The 18,038-nt window shown below is 31.2% G+C and overlaps 1 protein-coding gene across 4 annotated transcripts; it reads right to left on the reverse strand.

The window, feature by feature from the left end:
- Nucleotides 1-1,286: 1,286 nt before the first annotated feature.
- Nucleotides 1,287-13,609, reverse strand: LOC106690781 (uncharacterized). Of its 4 annotated transcripts, none has more exons than XR_001344665.3 (8): nt 13,450-13,609; nt 10,621-11,117; nt 9,207-9,266; nt 8,131-8,202; nt 4,508-4,558; nt 2,851-3,250; nt 1,807-1,863; nt 1,287-1,668 (listed from the first exon to the last, which is right to left on the reverse strand). XR_001344665.3 is itself a non-coding variant. In XM_014436332.3 (7 exons), the coding sequence occupies exons 2-6, from the start codon at nt 11,113-11,115 to the stop codon at nt 2,867-2,869; spliced, it is 1,062 nt and encodes a 353-aa protein (XP_014291818.1). In that variant the 5' UTR covers nt 11,116-11,117; nt 13,450-13,609; the 3' UTR covers nt 1,287-1,668; nt 2,851-2,866. The 4 variants fall into 4 exon arrangements, 2 of the variants coding, with proteins under 2 accessions (XP_014291818.1, XP_014291817.1); XR_010844224.1 differs by lacking the exon at nt 13,450-13,609 and adding an exon at nt 13,308-13,442; XM_014436332.3 differs by lacking the exon at nt 1,807-1,863.
- Between the last annotated feature and the right edge of the window lie 4,429 nt (nt 13,610-18,038).

The raw sequence follows: 18,038 nt of genomic DNA on the forward strand, positions 1-18,038 counted from the left end.
GTTAAAATTAAATTAAAACTTTTTTTTCACATTGTTCAATAGCAAATATATAAAATAATAAAATATAGATACATTAAAATAAATCAAATAGTTTATAGTATTTATATGAATATATTTCAGGAACTCAAGGAAGAAATAACAGTCCAGTTTCTGATCCCAATATCCTAAACAATCAGCCTTGTTAAAAATTACCCAAGAACTTTAAACCTCTATTGACAAATAAAAAATCTCCACCCTAGTTCTTTTCAATTTCTCAAAAGCCTTTGACTCAATCAATCATAACATCCTCCTCTAAAAATATAAAATAAAATGTAGGTTCATTAAAATAAATCAAATATTTTATAGAATTTATATGAATATATTTCAGGAACTCAAGGAAGAAGCAAAATACGTAAAGTAATGAAATATTTTATTCTTTTAAAATTTTTTGAGGTTAATCACTTCCATCATTTGAAATAAACTATTATTTATTTCAAATGATGGAAGTGATTAACCTCAAAAAATTTTAAAAGAATTGACTCACCAGACTTCCTAGAGAGATAATCCAGATGTAATATCTTTAATATTTACAAGGGTTCTTAATATATCATTGTCTTAATTTATTCTAAAATTTAATATATAACTTTACATTTTTGAAAATCCATACATAATTTACAAGTGTAATTATATAATAATTGTGGTATAATTTATGTATATAGACTGTTCCACTATACATGTTCACCTTCCTAATCTTGGTTAAATTGGTTCTCTGAGCCTCTTCCAGGGGTTCTGCGAAATAATTTAGGAATGATGAGTTAATAGTTGATCGTAGAAATATATAGTTGATCCTGCAGTCAGTGAACAACACAAATAAGTATTAAACCTATTTATTAGTGCCAACATTTTTGCCAACATTTCAAGCCTTCATCAGGGCTAAGAACAATAAGACAGCTTTTTCACTGCTTATATTTGAAAATGGCTCATGCTGTATATTTAATTCATAAACTACAAATTACTAATCTTGAAATATAGGTAATTGTGAACCTTATAGAAATGGTGAGAATTCTATACTGACCTATAGCAGACCTCTTTTGTTTGATAATATTAATACATTTGTTTAAATATAAAGTATTCAGTCAAAAAGGTGAGTTTAACATATTGCTTCTTTTAAATACATAAGAACTATCATAATAGCTGCTATGTGTAAAGAAATGAATAACATTACAATAATAATAAATTTATTTATAACATATATCACAAAGTATAAATTTATCAAATACTTTACAAGTTAAAAAAAAATACTTGCGCTTTATTTAAAAAATAAATTCTAATTTAAAAATAAGTTACAAAAAAATTAATTTTACATTTAAGATGCAAATTTACAATCATATTTAAAGATACAATGTAAAAAAATTTGACTTTAATCATAATAAATATCATAAAAAATGAATTTTATAAATTTTATGAATAAACATAAAGTTGTTAAAAGATATTAATATACTAATGTACGATACATAATATGATATACTATACATAATATAAATTAATAATGGCACACATTTTAATAAAGAAAGCCCTTAGCTTTCATTTGATAATAATATGATATAATGATGGCTGACATATCTTCATGATGAATGGTGCGAAAGAGATACAAAGGATCAGGTGCAGTCACATTTTTATTTCTTTTACCTGAGGAATATAGATACCATTTCTGAATTGTATATATAAACAATGTCAATATTAGGTTATGATGAGCAAGCTGAATGACAAATAATTTTATTTTATAGAGAATAAATTATTTTCAGTTTGGAACAAAATTGTTCTTACATGGACAGTTATAATGAGCTGTCAAAGTCTCAATGTGCCAGAACAGCATTCCATTACCTATCAAAAGGAAAAAAAAGTTAAGATGCTTAAAACAATTTATTTAATCAAACATATGGTCTCCTGCTATCCATATTTCACATAAAAGAACCATTTGCCATAGTAACAATCGATTATATTTTTTTAGGACCATAATTTGGTATAAAACTTTATTTCAAAATTTTTGCTCTGTTTATAGGTATATAAATTGGTTTACACTAATTGTTTCTTTTTTCTTGCACCAAAAAATGTAGTTGTATTATTCAATTTTTTTGTAATGGCATTTAGTTCCATGCACAATTTAGGTTTAGCCACAGGAACCCGCTCAGTGTTCCAACACTGGCTGGATGATATTTGAAGCTCATCAAGTCATTTTGATCAAGACCAGATAATTATATTTTTATCTCATATATGTTTAAATAAAGTTATGTTATTCTATAAATACCAAATAATTGTATAAAATATCAATAAAACAATTTTAGGAAGACCTTCTGGATGAGCACAAATAAATTAACAATTTAAATGCATCTCAATGCGTAGAATACCTATCAATGAAATACTGGGAATAGATAAGACTATGTCAGGTTCCCTTTGAGTCCCTTTATGGCTCTACCAGGATGACTTTGCTTGGTCTCCAAGTATTTTTTGGAGTTGTTATTTCAATATCCTTCACCCTCCTCTCCTAACACACACAAGTTTGATGGACCCCTTAGGCTTGTCATCTATCCTACCTACCTACCTCTCAATTCTGGCAAGACAGAATATGAATAAACAGGCAATATCAAGACTTTCTGAGGGATCATTTAAACCACCCACCACACATATTCAATAATAATGATATTAAATGGTGAAAGATAAGAGTAAGCCAAAGATAAATTATGCATTGAAGTGCTTAGATTCCCAATTGAGTTTTAGAGTTGAAAATGCATTATTCTTACAATTTAAGCATATTATTAATTAGTAAACGACAAATTAAAGAAATAATATTGCATTATGATTAAAGTTTACCTAAGAATAGTATTTATTAAACTTCTGTAGAAATATGGCGGGTAAGCAGTTCAGCAATCTCTTTATGATTTCTTGTCAAAGCAATCTGGAGAGGAGATATATTACCAGTTGTTGAATTAGCACCAGCATCCAAAAGAATCTTTACTGAAGAAAGATGCCCATAATGTGCAGCTGCATGCAGTGGTCCCCAACCTTGTTGGTCAGAGGCATTGACATTTGCCCCATAACGTAGGAGAACCCTGAGGATAGTATCGAGGCCTTTACTAGCAGCTAAGAGTAGTGGTGAACTGTACAGCTTTCTAATTGGGAGGTTAGGACTAGCTCCTGCATGGATGGCTTGCTCAACAGAAGTAGGATCACCAGCTTCAACAGCAGACTCCAAGCATTGCTGAACATTTGCCTATGGGAATAAAAATTAAGCATCATCATTAAATAGTTTCACAGGATATAAATTATATTTCGACTGCCAATCTGGTTTACAATCACAATTAAAAAAGGTTCTTTAATAGGGAAACTTAAAAAAAAAAAAATGAATCAAAAGCCCGAAGTTTGTGTCATAAATTAACATAAGGAAAATTGTGTTAGCAGATGCACTAAATGTTTGAGATTTTGTTACAGTTGCAGGCAATGCTGGGTAAAAATTAGTCCAACTAAAACTATAGCTAGTTTAATCCAGGAGCGACCTACTTTTTTGTCCCCTAAGAGGTATCCTATGAGGATTTATCTCATGGTCGATGATTTGTACTTGGATATGATGATGATGAAAATCTTTATGATTACTTACAATGACATGTGAAATTGAAATCGTAAATTGTAGCTCTCCCACTGGGGGCTGAAGAATCTAGATTTTGTAAAATATCTAAGATCTTCTTGCCTCGGCTCATGATTTAAAATAAGAAATGCAAGAGGTGTCTAGGTGAACAAAATAATCAAATGAGAAAAAAAAAATGTCACATTAGGAATGTACTAGTGAGAGACATGCTCAGTCTTACTGTTGAGAAGAGGCCAGAGCAAAACTGAATTGAGTATAAGTGGCGAGGTAAAAGAGGGAGTAACATAAATAATCTGCAATAAGAACATCAAAGGTTTAACGGAAGGTGGACAGAAGTTTAAACAAAACAGATGAAATACTAGGAAAATATAGATGTTTATTTCCCAATAAGAGCAAAATTGTCAAAGCTTCACATCTCCCAAGTTAATAACTAAAATAACCAAAGATACATTTTTCATTTATTATTAAACCATTATTAAAATCTTGTGTGTCCACTCACACAACTTTCCTAACCGCTTTGCAAAGTTTGATAGAATTGAAAAAATTGAATAGGTTATGGGCACACCATGAGTTTATTGTTCTTCAAAATATTATATAGGTGATATAGAACAGATCCATGGCCGCTGTGATCATGAATAAGAATTATTTTTCAGTAATGATCGCTAATACTTTACTCAAAAGATTAGCATTATGAGAATACAAGATACTAACCTTAATATTATTATAGCTGTAAGTTGATTCAGACTGAATTAGCGAAGTCTAAATGAAACAGTTTGATACCAAATTTTATAATTAAAGATATGTTAAATTATTTATACTACTATAATTAAAATAAGAAGATTCTGAAGCATCAGTTAGCTATTTTTCAAAATTATGTGAACTTACTCTGAACTTGGAAGAGGCTGGTAAACTACCTGATCTCCTAAGTCCATTTTTCTGTAAACAAATTTGAATAAAATGATGTTATACCAATTATAAGATAAGTTAGAAGAAATTAATGTTACACAGGTACCACAAAATAGGGTTATACGAAGGCTGTCCAGAATGTAGCAGACGTTTTGGCCTATAGTGGCGATGGGTGGATGTAGAGCTGCCATATTGGTGTCCGAACGTTCCTACATTCAGTACACATCCAGCTGTTGTAGTGTGAGGACTGTGCGTTCCTCACTTTGCTCTCTGTGAGTTGTCAAAATGTGCCCTACAATAGAAAATCCCGCCACTTGTGAAGTGCGATCTGTGACTCGGTTTTTGTTGTCTTGAAACAATAGGCCAATTGAAATTTATCATCAGCTTTGTGATGTTTACGGGCAGGGGATAATAAGTGAAAGCCGAGTGAGGCATTGGTGCATTGATTTTAAAAATGGCAGTACCAGTGTTAACAACGAGGACCGCAGTGGTAGGCCTAGCTTTGTGACTGAAGATCTGGCAATGCAAATCAATGACAAAATTCGAGAAAACCGTCGTTTCACGATTACAGAACTGTCGGAACATTTTCCCTAAATTTCCCGGAGTTTGGTGCTTCAAATTCTGTTGGAGAAGCTTGGTTACTACAAATTTTGTGCTTAGTGGGTTCCTAAAATCCTAATGGAAGACCATAAAAATAGAGACTGGCTGCAGCACTGACCTTTCTCCAAGAATACAGCACAAATAGTAATGCAGTTCTGGATCATATTGTAACTGAGACTTAGATTAAGCATGTCAACTGTGAAACAAAACAGCAGTCGATAAAATGGGAACACATAAATTCTCCCAAGAAACCACAAAAGTGTTTGCAAACGCTGTCAGCAAGAAAGGTCATGGCTACTGTGTTTTGGGACTCCAAGGGAGTGCTTCTTGTTGATTTTTTGAAACGTGGAGCAACAATCAACTCAGAAAGGTATTGCGAAACACTAAGAGAGTTACCGCGTAGACAGCAGATTTCTACAGAGAGGGTATTGAAAAACTTGTGCCACGGTATGATAAATGTCTCAATTTGAATGGCAATTATGTAGAAAAATAGCTTAAAAGTGTACCTTTCAAATGTATGTGATAAACTTTAAGTTTTTCAGTTTGTGAATTGTTTGAAATTCTATTCTAATGAATCTAAGAAATAAGGAGGGTCTAGATTAAAGGGCAGTGGCCCGTGAAAAGTCCTGTTATTGTCCTCAATTCACTGACTAGTAAGGTTAAGGTAAAATTTTGCATTTTCCTTTGATATTTCAATAAACAGCTTGGACTGTTTCATGCCTGGTTTCAATGTCCAGTATGTTTCCTTATCTTTATGTTCCTAGGAATCAACTACTTTCCTGATTGCACTTCCAGACATGTTGCAATATGGTTCTGGGCCAATTAGCATCATTTTTGATCCCTTACTTGCTAAGGTGCCTGCTATCTCATTCCCTTCTATCCCCTTATGTCCTGGGGTCCACATCAAGGTAAGGTAAGCCTCTGGCTAATTTCTTTAGTCTTTCCAGGCAATTACAGACTAGCCCCGACTTTATAGTATAGAACATTATTGCCTTTAAAGCAGCCAGGCTGTCTGATATTATATAAATGTTTTTTCTTTTAGGATTTTTTAAAATATTTTCTATTGGCGCTATTTCTATTGTGTATATTTCATTTTGAAAGACAGGTGGGTATATTCTCATTGCTAGGGTTCTTTTACAATTTGGTCCTACAACCCCAGCCCCTGCTTTTCCTTCCTTAGCTGATCCATCAGTACCCCAGACCAATGCACCCTTCTCAAATTTAAGGCCTCCTTTCCTCTATATCTCTTTGTCTGGAATGCATACTTCAAAGGTTTTTTCAAAATCAAGTTTTTTGGGTAAATGGTCACTTAGAAAATTCATCTATTCTTAACAGTCAATGATATTTAGGATCTTTAACTGCCCTTGATAATTTTCTGGTTTATAATTCCAGGTTGGACCGTTTATATCATTAAATTCTTTAGAAATAGATATATGGTAAAAAAAAATTAAAATATGAGAGAAAATCTCGCATGAGAATTCTCCACGATTAACAAAAGAAATTAATGTTAAGGAAATTACCTAAAATGAAAGACAAAAAATTTATAGAATTATTTAATGGATAATAACAATATCATTTTCAGAAACGAGATGATTTAAACAAAATTACACTCATAAATTCTTACATGTGATTTTACAGAAAATGACAAAGATATGATGAAAAAAAAAAGTTCATTCAGTGATGTTTCAATGTGCATTCATACTTTAAAAATTTCTCTTTGTTTTTTATCACACTCAATTCATCATCCCCTAAATTTGAATCATTTTTACTCTCAGCACTCACCTGTTGTGCTGAGGGTAAAAATGGTTTGGTCTGAGGGACCAAAAGAGATATTTATTTGATTTTGGTGTGCTAAACTAACTTATCCATTATTATTTTTTAATATAATCCATTTCCATATAAATATAAGTAAATTAAAAAATATGTTATACTGTTTTGATATAAAAATTGGGCAAATAATTGAAACTGGGTCCAACCTGCATAGTTGGGCAAAAAGTAATTGCAATTACTTACCTATTACTTTAGTTAGGAATTGCAAAAATAAAATTACATTTACAAATAATTGTAATCACGATTGCAATTACTTAATGAACAACAGCAATTGTCGTTGCTCAATTAAAATTACAAGCTGAGTCAAAGTAATTGCAATTACCAATTATATTCTTATGTAATTGTTACTTTTTCCATAAAATTTCAAGTGATTATTAGTATTGTAATTATAAATACTTAACAACAAAACAGTGAAAATCTATTTAAAATGGCTCCAAAATATAAAATTGATATCCAGTTTAAGATTGTGCGTTGGTATATATATATTTATTAAAATATGATGGTTTTAATAAATGCATTAAATTACATGTAATTGTAATTGCAATTACCAATGGTCAAGAAATAATTATAATTGCAATTACTTAGTATCAAGAAGTAATTGTAATTGATAATACCAATTACAATTACAGTAATTGTAATTATGTCTTACAATTACTTCAGTGTAATTGTTCATCAAAACTATTAATTTTTTATGTTTTGGACCATTTAAATTTTTTCTTAGGGTATTATAGTGGAACTGAAACATGGATTTGAAGATGTAATTAAATTACTCACAAAGGCTTACCCAGGATCAAAAATGGGGGGAGGGGATAAGCCATATTTAATCCGGTTGTGACATTTCAGCACGGAACTGAAAATTCAGAAGAATGAAATCAAAATTTTAAGCACATTATATATAATTGTCGCAGTTCTTTATTAGTTATTACAATTAGTAATTGCTTGAAAACAAATATCTTTTATTAAATAAATTTTTTTCACTCCTGGGGGAGTAGCTTCCGTCTCCTGCCCATCTCTGGGTACGCCCATGATTACTCATGTAATGATTCCCGTCCAACTCTGTTCACCTCCTATGTAATAGGTTAAAAGAATAAAGTGAAACTGATACATTAGTTTAGAAACTTTTAAAAACTGAGTAAATATATAAATAATAAGAAATAATATTTAAATATTACCCTAGGTGGTCGAATTGGTGGACACTTCATCAAGTCCAGTTCATCAATATGCAACGATGATGCAGGGTTTTGCTGAAACATTGAAATATGCCAATTTAACAATTTATTATCAATAATGAATCTTAGTAATCGACCAAGATTGTAACGCAACCTCTTAAACTCGATTATAATATGAACTGAATTGCTACAACCTGGGAAGGGTCAGGCGCTCAGTACTTTGTAAAGAAGTACTTTTTGTAGACCAATGGTTATGCAAGGATGTGATTTTTTCAAGATTTTGCAAAACCGCCAGATTTCTATCTAATTAAGTGTACCCATTTTATGAGGCCGGGTGAGCCCCAGAGCCCACAGGGTTGACTTACGGCTACAGAACAGAATAAATAATTATTTTCCACAGTCAGATTTGAACTCAGGTCCTTGTAGTTAATACAGCACCATATCTCTGCATCACCCCTCAACTGAATAACACTTCAAAATTGAACTAGATTTTCAAAGGTAGATATACCATTAGAGGGCAGATGAAATTAAACAACACTTTTGAAATCCAAATGTTATACCTTGAAAATTCATTCCATAAGGTTTTACTGACCATTTCTGAAAATTATTCATTTTTATTTGTTGCATTGGCTGCTATAATCTCAAAAAAATTATATTTTGCTACCAATTGGTTGTTATCTCATAAAAAATTCATCTTGAAATCAGAGAATGGTTATAAAGGTTTTATATTTTTTATAGAAAAAGAATTGATTTCCTTTAAGCGAAGATTATTTTTGTAATAACCAAGTATAACAGAATAGTTTTGTGTATTCTAATACACTCAGATTTCTGTAATTTAGTACAATTAAAAATAGTGACACATCATTAAGAATAAATGAAGTGCTTAATAGTGTGTCACTATTTATTATTATATCACAGTGGAATAGAGTTTATATAACAAAGATTAACAATTACGAAAACAAAATTAATTATTTTTAAAGACAAAATTTTTTTGAGGGAGTAGGGGTTGTTTTATTTAAGCCAAATGTTTTGAGAAGAAATTAAATTTGATAAGAAAGCACCAATCATATTATTCTCACCTTATTTCTTCTTTGAAAGTCAGTCAATGATATTTTGGTCTTCCACTTTTCTTTCGATTCCTGAATAAAAAAAAAAAAAAAATCATATCTAAAAAGTATTTAAAATGAGTATGGACAATAAAAAAGAAGTTTGAAGCAGGGCACTCACTGAGACTACATTAGCCCGCTTTTTGAATTGCAGAATAATATTTAATAGATAGCCCGCCAACATCACTCTGACCTAGCCTTTCTCTATCAATTACATGCATTTGACCCGGGAGAGGTGTAGCCTTGAGCACTTTATTCATATTAGAAAATAAAAGTCTATATCTTCCTAGTATTTCATCTGCTTTGTTTATAATTTTGTCTACCTTCCGTTAACCCTCAGATGTTGCTATTGCTGCTTGTTTATGATAGTCCTATTTTTACCTCCCCACCTATACTCATTTAAGTCTTGCTGCAATAAGTAAGACTAAGCATTTCTCTCATCAGTACACTCCTAACATGAAATATTTATTTTTAGGGGGACAAAAAAGTAAGACACTACACCGGGTTAAAATTCCAGAATGGAAAAGTGAGGACCGATTCGGTTTCAGTGGACACTATGCTTTGTACAGCTATTTTTAAAATAAAATATTATGAATTTGTCTGCTTTATGACAATTTGTTTAGAGAAAATATGTCCATACATGATGCAAATTATTCTTATGAATGTTTAAATTATAATTTTGCTTCAAATAGTTTTATGTTTTAAAATAAGTTATTTATTTGGTTTAGGCATTTGTTTACTTTTTTATGTGTGTTTTTATTAGTTTCAGTTTCGGTTAATCTTCTAATCAGTTATTTGCTGCATTTAAAGTGTACTCTGTTATTATATTAGGGATTTTGTCAAGTCACGATAAATAAATAAAATAATATACAATTTGCTTAGTGCAATATTGTTTATTAAACTAATTATTATTATTTTTTATATGTTATATGAATAGATGAGTTTAAATCCATGTAACTTCTCAAAGCATAGAATGAGCCATTCTTGATTTCGAAGAGATAATGCTAATATAAGTGTTCCTTGAATGAGAATGGTTCTCTTTGATTACTTTAATAACTTTTTTTTTCATTGTTTACCAAAATGTTAAAAGATCTACTTATTAATAATACATTTAATCATCAAACCAAATCAAAACTAAAACCATCCACTTTTTGATTAAATATAAAGAAATTTAAAACGGATTAGTTAATTTAAGAAATAGCATTGAAGTAAAAATTATATTATTTAAGTAACAACCCAAATAAAATTAATAGAAATATACATAAGAAATATTTAAATTAAAAAGAATCTAATATAACATAAATATAGAAAGACCAGAAATTATGGTAAACAAATTATGGAACAAACAATTTTGATTTTAGTAATTAAATATTTGTATTTTATGTACCTGTAAGAGATGTGGTTCAACTTCAGTACCACGACTGACCAATGGATTCATGTAAGCCAATAATTGTTGACCGAACACATCGCCATTCTGTTGAAAAAAGTTGAAAATGTCGTACTTCTCTTCCAGCCCGCAGATAGCTTGCAGAATTGAATCGGGTATGATGGGTCCTTTGACCTGGATGAAGTGTGCAACTGCAGACAAAACTTTAGCGACATCTTTTCTTCGGAAGTTGAAATCGTCCCTGAGCCAAATACCAATAAATGATGATCTAAGCTGAGGGAGAAACCGACTGATGGAAAGTAAGCTTTGGATTGCATCGATGTCTGTATTCAAGAATGAATAAAACAATGTGATCATTAGAGCCTGCGCTGAAGTCATTTCAGAAACACTGACATGTGGAGGATAGATGCTATGTTTCATTGAGAGCTGAGCAGCTTCTGAAATCTTGGAGGTCATGTAAGAGTTTATATTAACTGCAAGTCTTCTGCTGGTCATATCTATAAACCAACATTTATCTTAGACAATAGTGAATAATTTACTGTACTAGCCTTGAAGACATGTATATCTTTGGAGTGACCAAAGTAAGTAGAAATTAGCAGCAGTGATTTTTATAAAGCTGTTGTCAACAATGACAAACAAAACCCATAAGAAAAGAAAGAGTGTGCAGTTGGATGGACAAATTTCTAAGTAGTTTAAACTCTAATAAGGAAATTTTTAATTTAAAGTTTATTTAGTGTTTTACTTGATGCCATGTTTAAAAACTATTTATAAAGGAAAATGTATATACATATCAATCAATATATATGTATAGTTAGAGAACTTGCAATATTGGGGAGATGGATATGAGGAGATGGTCGGGGGTGCAGTCAGCGAAAAAAACACAAATAAACAAAAAATTGTATTTATTTAATATGTTCATTCCATTACTCATCATTTACATTTTCTTCTGCATGTTTCATTATATTTCTTCAACACTTTCTGTTTTTTAATTTTTCATAATTTATTTTGTATAATTCTTACTTCTGTAATATTATATTACAACTTATATAGGTATCAATCAACTACTATCTACTCATTATCAACTATTATTATTAAACAACTACTTTCTACTTAATTCATAGTTATAAATATTTCCTAATTTGTTAGTTTGTTTTTAAGTTTCTCTGAGTGATGGTTGTTATCTCTTTTTTGTTTTTTTAGGCCTGATGAAGACGTGAAATTCAGGTTGGAATGTAAGCACAAATAAATAAGTTTTTGTTTATTTATTGCTGAGCACACCCCTAACCCCCGACCATCTTCTCCTCATTGCAATATTGTGATGCAATCGGTATATTATGAAGTTATATATTTTTGACTTCTGTTAGAAGATGCAGTTTGTGCTGTTGATTTGGTAAAAGAACTGATATTAATAAAATTTTGAGAAAGGTATTTAAATATATTAAAACATAAAAATTTGTAATAGATTCATAGTTAGTACTCCAATTTTGCCACTTGATCTCACAGATCCAGGAGGTACCTTATATATGTAGTATATAGAGGATCTACCAACACTTCTGTCATCCTAACTCAGATAACCAAAGCTGACTAGAGAGTTATGGTCTCTGGCAATTTAATACTGATACATTAGTGATATCCCTGGATCTTTGAGATACAGTGCAAATATTCCTAATATGCTGCTTTAGGGATAAAAAAAATAATAAATTTCACTATTACCTCAAAATAACAAATCTTGTATATTTTAATGATAATTAATCTAAACCAATCAAATTTAAGTCATGGGCAGACTAGTTTTGATAGTATTTTAACATTTCAAAGGCTGATGGCATTTATAGTCAGTTTCATTAATTATTTTTTTAAATCAATATTTATGAAATTCTGTAGTGGTAAATTTTAATAAATAAAATATTTCTGGGAAAAATAATTATAACTTGAAATTTATTGAAATTATACAAGAGGATCTTACTGGCCCAGTGTCAGCATTTTTGGGCAAGTAGGAGGCACCAGCATGGGATTGTTAATAAAAATATCTGTACTAGCATATTATAATTGAGTGCAGATGCAGACAAACAATTATTGATTTTTAATGAGCAGCTAACCAGCTAAAGTTTCACAAAAATGTGATGTCCTCAAGATAAAGAAAATGAAATCACATAAATGCAGGACAAAAACAAAATATGTAACATCAGAAGCCCACAAAAAATCCGTCAAATAGAAACAGCATGTCATTGCAATAATAGTCTCTGGAATTAAATTAAGTCAAATTATCATTATGCAGTACTTATTTTGACTGACATAAATATAATTCATGATTAATTTTATAGCCTTCCCAGATCCTTTTGCCAGTTACTCAAATTCCCAATACTTTTCACTGAATGTATCTGTCTGATGTATTAACAAACACACCATTTCCAGGTATGATCAGTATCACACTTTTGACTTATAATATTTAAGTATAATCCAGGAAATTTGTATTTCATCTTAATTTATTAACCTAAATACTTTCATAAAATCAAAGAATGTCACAATAATAACAAATAGAAAATCCAGTACATTTATGATTGGGTTGAAATTAATATTTATTATCAACACACTTGTAAGACAATAAACTACAACCAAAATATCATATTTATTTGATTTTTATCAATTGAAATTTTTATTGTTATCTATAAAAACAAAAAACTTCTTACTTTAAATTGTTAAAAAACAAGTTTACAACGTACACCAACTACAAGGAAGAGGGTATCTCTACTGTCAGGGCAAAAGCAAAACATAACAAGTAGCAATTTATTAAAAGATAATTTTTAATAAATGTTTAAAAGTTAAACCTACTTAGTTAATTATTTTCTTTAGGTAGATTGGTTAATTATAAATCACAGTTATAAAATGTAATAGCAAGCAAACCCAAATAAAAGGAGAAGAAATAATCATAATAATTGATGACCTATGATTTGATAAGAGACTGCTATAACATTAGAAAACCTCCCTGACTAACTGTCTTCCAGGAGAATACTTGCATCGATTTTCATCGATCGATTAAATAACGTTTTGGATATTTTGTTCTCGATAACCGTTTTTATTGTACCGATATCGCAGCTCTGACAATATCCTGATATCCATATTACTGTTCGAAAACATTGAAAATTATTTTATTAAAGCTCTGAGTAAGATAATGTAAAAGTGTCTCAGATAGATAAATGCCTGCCGACACATAGGTATACCCTGATAAGAAAATCTTACAACCTAAGTTTCAGATCTATAGTAGCCCCCTGTCCTCAATAATTAACAAATTTATCTTGAAATATAGTGTTTTTTTTTTTTTTATAATCACTATATGTCATAAAGATTTCTGAATACCACCTTAAGCCAGTGATTCCCTAAGTGAGGCAGGCTTACCCCAGGGATACGGGAAAATTTTGTTACAGCACTGGTTTTTGAAGTAGTTCCATCCTCGATCCTATGCCCTCACTGCTACCATCCTTAAAGAAAACGAATGGTTTTGCCATTGTCAGCCAGAACTGAAGAGATGGAAGTGTTAAATAAGATGGTTCTGACTCCAATTTAAGATGTGAGGTACCCTATTACAAGTAGGCCTCGTCAATGCGTGTTCATACAGGTCAGGTAGCTAGTGTTCATACTGGTCAGAAGATAAATGGACAGGATGAGTCTTACGGGTACAAGCCGTAACTTAATTTGCCATCTTCTGTTTTTGTAATTCGCGGTTATTTCTTAAGTAAATTTGTAACTGATACTTGGTCTTCGTTATTTAAATGGGATACTCTAATTAATTCTTTTATATTTAATGTATTTAATTCATTTTCTATTTTATCTTTACTTTATTTAACTTTATTATCGTTTATTTTTATATCACTGCTTATTATTTTGTCATGTTTATCCATTAATTGATCTATTTTTATTATTTTTCCATTATCAATTTTATTCTTTATTTCTTTAACAATATCATCTTTTATTTTTTTGCCATTACGTATTATATTTTCTTTATTATCCGTTGATTGGTTTAATTTTATTATTTTTCCATTTAATTCATTTTCAATTGTATTCTTTATTTCATTAACAATATCATCTTTTTTGCTATTGCTCATTATATTTTCTTTATTATCCGTTGATTGGTTTAATTTTATTATTTTTCCATTGCGAATGAATACATTTTTTATAATTAGGTCGTCGTTTTCCTCAAGATTAATTTTTATATCTATAGCTCGTATAGTTCCTATATCGAGCAATATATCAAATTTATCATTAAAATCAAAAATTTTACACTTAATCAATAATTCACTGTCTAACCCTAGTCTGGGCGCGAGATCTACGAAGATCGGTCCGTGTCCCGGTTTTCTACCAGTAGGTGTTTTGACAATAAATTCGTCCGGAAATATTTTAGTTCCGTCAGGTACAGAACTTGGGTTTATGTAGCTAACTTGAGAAGCCGTGTCCACGAGCCATTGTTGTCCCAATAAGTCAGAAAATTGTAATAATTCTTCCGAAATATTTAGATCGTACTGTTGGGGGGATCCGGTTCCGGCTCTCTTAATCCTAAAAAAATGTTCGAATTTTTCCTCTAGATTTGCGAGTCTTTCTTTTAATTCATGATTTTCCTCCTACCTCGTTACTGCGAACGGTTCGCATTTACACCGTGTTTTAAGAATTCGGGTTAAAAGGTTTTGATGGGAAAGGTTCCCAAAGTTTATCATTTTCCCACCAGTTATTTTTTTCATGCCACGCTTGCGGCCGATGCTGTTGTCGTGATGCTTTTTCATCATTTCTATAAGAATTTTGTGGTTGCCGAATTTCAGTTTGGTACTGGTTTTGGGGATGACGATAGTCTCTATTTTTGTACTGATTTTGGGGCTGACGAAAATCCTGATTTTCATATTGATTTTGAGACTGATGGAAATCTTGATTGTCATGTTGATATTGGGGCTGTCGATAGTGCTGATTCTCATATTGATACGAGTGTTGCGGATGCCTATAGTCTTGATAATAAGGAGGCTGCTGATAGTTTGGGTATCTGTTATTTTGATAGTGAGGTCTTTCGCGGATTCTGTAATGTTCATGTCTTTTGGTTTCGTAATTGTTAGGTTTTTTAAAGTCTTTGTGTGATTTATTATAATAGTTATATTCTCTTTTGGATGTATATAAAGTTTGGTCGCGTCCGTATAGTCTTTCCATAGCGTCTGAACAGCGGTTAAGTATAGCGTTTCTAATTTGGTCAACATCTATTGGTATCATATGGTTTAAGAAATCAGATAAGTAAGGGTGTAAATTATGTAAGATATGATGATCTGTTTATTTCTTGATCTTGACAATTCATCATAGCTTGTTTATTTTCTATTTCGTCATCAAATTGTATGCGAGAAAATATTAATGATCTTATTTTTGCGATTCTATTTATAAAATCAACTGGGTGTTCTCTTCTGTAAGGAAAGATGTGCATGAGTTCACGTTTTAATTGTTCCACTGTACGCGATTCTTTAAATTATTGTGTTAAATATTTAAGTAAGTCTTCAACTGAATCGAACGTATTTGTTAACAGGCAGTCTCTAGCAAATCCTTTTAATTTTGATTTAACAATAGTTAGTAACTGATCGTGATTTTGATTTTTTAACGTATTATTGTCTGAACATACATTATTAAAAATTTGACTAACGTCCTTAACGAAAAATACTACATCGTAAGGATTACCATAAAAACTGGACAAATGCCCATAATTTTCTTTGGTCATTTGATATGTAATTGCCATTTCGGTAGGATTAGTTTCTAAAGATTCTGAATTAATATTACGACTCTATATTAATCTATCACCGGTTTTTCCCATAAAATAAAATAGTAATTGGTAATCACTTACGAAATACTAAAAAAAAACTTTATTGGTATAATACAAACAAGAATGTTTACATAACAAGTGCTACTTAGCTAATGACACGTACTGTAATGCTAGCAAGACTAAGTAGGGGAGACATATATATAGTGGTGGGGGATTAGTGCTGATGCTACATTAAATTTGGTAGTGATCGGGGGATAACTTACGATATTGTCATATACATACTACATAAAATATGAATAGTTTTTATATAATAACCCTCACTGTGTTCACTTCAATATTGGTGGTACTGTATTGAAACAATTCAGAATGATTGACCTATCACAGTGTGGTAAAAGATTTGATAATCGTTTTTAGCACCTCGAGAAACCCTTAAATACGAATTTCCGAAAAAAGCGAAAAATAATTTTTTTTTTTCAATAAATTCGGCTTTGAATTCATTTGAAGAATCAAAATATAGAATTAACTTCAACATGACTCAACCAATCCACATCAAACTTGGCTGTGATTTAGAGCTCTATAAACTGAACCAAAGGGTACAAACCGTGTCTAATATTAACTGGAATCAAATAAATTAGAACCGAAGATATAAAATAAAACGTTTGAAAAGCTTTTCTTTATTTTAAACTTATATTTCGCCTTTATAAGAGCCTTGAATCTAATTTGGATAATGTAGGTTAAAAGAGGAGACGTTCAGCTATCCAACGATTGTATTAGCGTAGGGATCAAATAAAATGAAGAGGTGTTATGAACAATATTAAAAATGGTGACTGGAGTATAAAAAAAATCCTAATTTTTAATTTCTTTGAAAAATGGTGTCTACATCGGGACCTGCTCATGTTATACTGCAGGTGTCCCGAGTGTATTTTTAGATTATGATAAATTGTGTGGAAAAGGGTGGCTGAAGATTGTGAGACTTTTCTGATTATGAACACATGGGTACATTTTCCTTTTATTTATAAAGTTAGTTCCCTGGAGGGGCAAACTGGGTTATTGTGTTAGTCCAGAAATCTTTATCTATGATAATATAATAAAGGAACAAATTTGAGTGGTCTCATGGCTTAATAGATATTGCTTATCTGGTGAATGACGTTTTCGCCACCACGGTGACGTCTCCCAGCTGGATCCATCGTCTAGGTGTGCTGTGGGCGAAATGGTGAAAGCCATGTATATTCGCCTGGTGTCTGAAAAGACGTCTTTTCTCTTCAGTGGCTGGCCAGCGTGTCCTGGACTCTGGTGTGATGGTAAGGGTAGGCCAGATCCTAGCTTGCATGGTGCATAGGCTGGGGCGGCATTACAGTCGTAGCGTCTTCGGAGCTTTCCGGTGTCCGCGGCAAGGGGGGCATCAGAAAATGAGACCTCCGACCCCGACTTTATATAAAACCAAAAAATAACCGCAAAATTCGGATTACTTAAATCCGACAAATGATATTTGAGGGTTTCAGATGACACTAACAACGAATATGATTTCCTTTTTCTTAAAAAAAGTTCTTGACCTGATTTGCTGAAATCCTCATTTTTTGTTTTTTTAATTTTTATTTTTAAACAATCATTTAATAGAATCACCAATATTTTTTCCCTA

The sequence above is a fragment of the Halyomorpha halys genome, unplaced genomic scaffold (assembly GCF_000696795.3).
Source record: "Halyomorpha halys isolate HHAL.00 unplaced genomic scaffold, Hhal_1.1 Scaffold1871.1, whole genome shotgun sequence".
Classification (NCBI taxonomy): Eukaryota; Metazoa; Arthropoda; class Insecta; order Hemiptera; family Pentatomidae; genus Halyomorpha; species Halyomorpha halys.